A 5,000-nucleotide genomic window follows, 5' to 3' on the forward strand; every position below is an offset into this window, starting at 1 on the left:
TTGACAGTTATCTTCAGTACCAAATCTGTATTGATAATTACATTGTAAGTGGTAATGACAATTCCAGTAACAATAATTCCAGTAACGAGAATTCCAGTAACGAGAATTCCAGTAACGAGAATTCCAGTAACGAGAATTCCAGTAACGATTACATTTCTAGTTCCATTTCTAGTCAAAGTGAAAATAGTAGTCAAAACGAGGATATCACAACGAGTGATCAAACTATACCAGAAAGTTCTACTCATATGGGTGTAACTCAACAATACCGGCATTTGTGGGTTCAATGCGAAAATTGTTATGGATTAAATTATAAGAAATTTTTTAAATCAAAGATGCATCTTTGTGAACAATGTGGATATCATTTGAAAATGAGTAGTTCAGATAGAATCGAACTTTTGATCGATCCGGGCACTTGGGAGCCTATGGATGAAGACATGGTCTCTCTGGATCCCATTGAATTTCATTCGGAGGAGGAGCCTTATAAAAATCGTATCGATTCTTATCAAAGAAATACAGGATTAACCGAGGCTGTTCAAACAGGCAGAGGGCAACTAAACGGTATTACCGTAGCAATTGGGGTTATGGATTTTCAGTTTATGGGAGGTAGTATGGGATCCGTAGTCGGGGAGAAAATTACCCGTTTGATTGAATACGCTACTAAAGAATTTCTACCTCTTATTATAGTGTGTGCTTCCGGAGGGGCACGCATGCAAGAAGGAAGTGTGAGCTTGATGCAAATGGCTAAAATATCTTCTGCTTTATATGATTATCAATCAAATAAAAAGTTATTCTATGTACCAATTCTTACATCTCCTACTACCGGTGGGGTGACAGCTAGTTTTGGTATGTTGGGGGATATCATTATTGCCGAACCCAATGCCTACATTGCCTTTGCGGGTAAAAGAGTAATTGAACAAACATTGAATAAAACAGTACCCGAGGGTTCACAAGCGGCCGAGTATTTATTCCAGAAAGGCTTATTCGATCTAATCGTACCACGTAATCCTTTAAAAAGCGTTCTGAGTGAGTTATTTCAACTACACACTTTCTTTCCTTTGAATCAAAATTAGAACATTAAGTTCAATTATTTTGAGCAAACAAGTAATTAGTTTATCGGAATCCAAGTTAAAATTAGACGAATGGGGTTTTCTTTGTTGGCATAAGATCTAATTATATAAAGAATAAAAAGTCACAGAAAATCCGCCCCTTTTTCTATATTCCTGATTATTGATCAAGAAGCCTCTATTAACAAGATAAAAGATGAAATTCTTATTTTCGTGAAATTAGGCAAATCAAAAAAATATACTCTTCTCGTCATATATAATGAAAATCTATAAAATATAGAATTTTTTCTTTTTTTTATATCTTACGATAATCCTATTTTGACTAAGAATCCCTGATGGATGGGATTCTAACAAACCCTTCAATATATTCAATATAAATAGAATCTAATTAATTTTTAAGAAACTTTTTGCTTAGTAAATGAAATTCGAAGACAAGAGCAAAAAATGAAGAAAATAATATCTCATCCATATCCTTTCAAATCTTTCATGTAGAAAGATCAAAAACTACATTATATACTCACTTAGATAGATACTTATATTTATACTTAATAGCTATTAAGTAATAATAATAATTCCAATTTAGAATTATCAAATTATAATAAGATATCTTTATATATAATAAGATATCTTTATATTATAAATATAAAATATAAATAATAATAACAGGTACAAATAGTAAATCGAGGTAGCCATTCTATGACAACTCTTAACTTTCCCTCTGTTTTGGTGCCTTTAGTAGGCCTAGTATTTCCGGCAATCGCAATGGCTTCTTTATTTCTTCATGTTCAAAAAAACAAGATTGTTTAGAGCCGATGGCACAAAATCTCATCTATTTTTTTTTTCAAAACTGACGCTTGTATCATAACACAGATATCTATTTAGCAAAATATGGTATAAGCGGCTTCCGCCGAAAAACTCTTATGTCTCCAGAAAATGCTATAGGGATCAATGGATTCTAGCTATTTTCAAATAGACCCGAATTGACGGATAGCTGAACTGTAAAGTTGGTCTATCTATTTGGCTATCTTTAGTGAGATCGTACGAAGGGTATGTTATTAGTTTAGATCTAACGAATTTAATGAATTACTCCTAAAGGATCACATCAAACTAGTGCTAGTTGATGCGAGTTACTTCGGAAAAAAAAAGGACTAAAGTCAAATTCATTTGGGGTATTCTCTCAATTCCAAAAAAATCAACTGGATCAAGTATGAGTTGTCGATCAGAACATATATGGATAGAACCTATAACGGGGGCTCGAAAAACAAGTAATTTCTGCTGGGCTGTTATCCTTTTTTTAGGTTCATTAGGATTCTTGTTGGTTGGAACCTCGAGTTATCTTGGTAGAAATTTGATATCTTTATTTCCGTCTCAGGAAATAGTTTTTTTTCCACAAGGAATTGTGATGTCTTTCTACGGAATCGCGGGTCTTTTTATTAGCTCCTATTTATGGTGCACAATTTCGTGGAATGTAGGTAGTGGTTATGATCGATTTGATAGAAAAGACGGAATAGTGTGTATCTTTCGTTGGGGATTTCCTGGAAAAAATCGTCGGGTCTTCCTCCAATTTCTTATAAAAGATATTCAGTCTGTCAGAATAGAAGTGAAAGAAGGTATTTATGCTCGTCGTGTCCTTTATATGGATATCAGAGGCCAGGGAGCCATTCCATTGACTCGTACTGATGAGAATTTTACTCCACGGGAAATGGAACAAAAAGCTGCTGAATTGGCCTATTTCTTGCGTGTACCAATTGAAGTATTTTAAGAAATGAGCCGGAATGCTTTCTCAGCAGGAGGGCAAAAACGCAAGAATGCTCTTTTTCCATAACATAACTTAATTGAGGTTTCTTCAGAACATTCATTCGAGTCAAAGCAGACATATATGGAACAAGTATAAAAAAAACTATTTTGGGGATCTTTTAGATGTATCGATTTAGATGTATCGAAATATACATAACTCAATTCAATAAAAAAATAAGAAACAAATCGAAATATCTCATAATCAACCATTTAGAAATAAGGAAATTCCACCCTTTTTAACTTGTTGGAATTGAGACTTTAGAGATCATATCTTGTAATTTTTTCGAAGCTTATTTTTATACTTTTTGTGCTCCTTAATGACCAAAAAATTGAATCTCTTATAATGATAATTAGCAAATTTATGTCGTTTTTTGCCACTCATTTTTCACAATATTCTTCAGAAATTTCCCTCAATTATTCTATCCCTGACTACTCATAGTAAGTTCAATTTTTTCGAAATATTAGAGATTTTTATATAATGATAGAAAAGGAGTTCTTTCGTCTCAAAATCTGAATAATATTATTCATTATTTCAATTTTTCTGGGCATTCATCGAAAGGAGATATGTGCTTCGAATTTGACCAATTGAGATATAGGTAAACATTATTTTTTGATTATTTATCCATTCCAATTTTTCGTCTATTTCTGTATTTTTTTCTAAATTCATAGGTTCGATAACTTGTAATAGAACTGATGCGGGAGAGAAATATTAGATTACATAGAGTCGACGAATGAGATAGGTTCATTAACAATTCAGAGATGAAAAAATGGAAAAAAAGAAAGCATTCACTCCTCTTTTATATCTTGCATCTATAATATTTTTGCCCTGGTGGATTTCTCTCTCATTTCAAAAAAGTATGGAATCCTGGGTTACTAATTGGTGGAATACTAGGCAATCCGAACCTTTTTTGAATGATATTGAAGAAAAGAGTATTCTAGAAAAATTCATAGAATTAGAGGAACTCCTCTTCTTAGAGGAAATGATTAAGGAATACTCGGAGACACATCTACAAAACCTTCGTATAGGAATTCACAAAGAAACAATCCAATTAATCAAGATACACAACGAGGGTCGTATTCATACGATTTTGCACTTCTCGACAAATATAATCTGTTTCATTATTCTAAGTGGTTATTCTCTTTTGGGTAATAAAGAACTTGTTATTCTTAACTCTTGGGTTCAGGAATTCCTATATAACTTAAGTGACACAATAAAAGCTTTTTCTCTTCTTTTATTAACTGATTTATGTATCGGATTTCATTCGCCCCATGGTTGGGAACTGATGATTGGCTTTGTCTACAAGGATTTTGGATTTGTTCATAATGAGCAAATTATATCTGGCCTTGTTTCCACTTTTCCAGTCATTCTAGATACAATTTTCAAATATTGGATTTTCCGTTATTTAAATCGCGTATCTCCGTCACTTGTAGTGATTTATCATTCAATGAATGACTGAAAAATTATCTACCTAATCCAATTAGAATGTTTCTTACTTTGCAGTTGTACATAAGCAAAGCATTGAAAATCGTACTCACTCTTTATCTTTCTACCCATCCCGGAGATTCATCCTATATATTAATCCAGTCAAATTATTCCAGTAAATAACAGAATCGTGGATAGGAAACTCCATTAGTGACCTACCCCAATTTATTGTATAAATTTTCGGGATCAATGGTTGGACCATGCAAACTAGAAATAATTTTTCTTGGATAAAGGAACAGATTACTCGATCTATTTCCGTATCGCTCATGATATATATCATAACTCGTGCATCCATTTCAAATGCATATCCCATTTTTGCGCAGAAGGGCTATGAAAATCCACGAGAAGCGACTGGACGTATTGTATGCGCCAATTGCCATTTAGCTAATAAACCAGTGGATATTGAGGTTCCGCAAACGGTACTTCCCGATACTGTATTTGAAGCAGTTGTTCGAATTCCTTATGATATGCAACTGAAACAAGTTCTTGCTAATGGTAAAAAAGGGGCTTTAAATGTGGGGGCTGTTCTTATTTTACCAGAGGGTTTTGAATTAGCCCCTCCCGATCGTATTTCCCCCGAGATAAAAGAAAAGATGGGCAATCTGTCTTTTCAGAGCTATCGCCCAAATCAAAAAAATATTCTTGTCATAGGCCCT

The 5,000-nt window shown here is 33.5% G+C and overlaps 5 protein-coding genes across 5 annotated transcripts in view; all 5 read left to right on the plus strand. All coding sequences in view use genetic code 11, as the record gives it.

The window, feature by feature from the left end:
• The window catches only part of accD (acetyl-CoA carboxylase beta subunit), a 1,593-nt gene extending 523 nt beyond the window's left edge, over positions 1-1,070 (plus strand). Inside the window, exon 1 of the mRNA in view lies at positions 1-1,070. This exon is cut by the window's left edge and continues 523 nt beyond it. Coding sequence (YP_398338.1) covers positions 1-1,070 — 1,070 coding nt within the window.
• A 690-nt stretch (positions 1,071-1,760) lies between these two features.
• Positions 1,761-1,871, plus strand: psaI (photosystem I subunit VIII). Its single transcript has one exon. It carries the CDS (start codon positions 1,761-1,763, stop codon positions 1,869-1,871), a length of 111 nt encoding a protein of 36 aa, YP_398339.1.
• Positions 1,872-2,271: 400 nt separating this feature from the next.
• On the plus strand, positions 2,272-2,826 carry ycf4 (photosystem I assembly protein Ycf4). The gene has a single exon. The coding sequence runs from the start codon at positions 2,272-2,274 to the stop codon at positions 2,824-2,826; it is 555 nt and encodes a 184-aa protein (YP_398340.1).
• Positions 2,827-3,628: 802 nt separating this feature from the next.
• cemA (envelope membrane protein) lies at positions 3,629-4,318 on the plus strand. The gene has a single exon. It carries the CDS (start codon positions 3,629-3,631, stop codon positions 4,316-4,318), a length of 690 nt encoding a protein of 229 aa, YP_398341.1.
• Positions 4,319-4,544: 226 nt separating this feature from the next.
• petA (cytochrome f) overlaps positions 4,545-5,000 on the plus strand; it is a 963-nt gene continuing 507 nt past the window's right edge. Inside the window, exon 1 of the mRNA in view lies at positions 4,545-5,000. This exon is cut by the window's right edge and continues 507 nt beyond it. Coding sequence (YP_398342.1) covers positions 4,545-5,000 — 456 coding nt within the window.

Source organism: Lactuca sativa, chloroplast (assembly GCF_002870075.4).
Source record: "Lactuca sativa chloroplast, complete genome".
NCBI classification, from domain to species: Eukaryota; Viridiplantae; Streptophyta; class Magnoliopsida; order Asterales; family Asteraceae; genus Lactuca; species Lactuca sativa.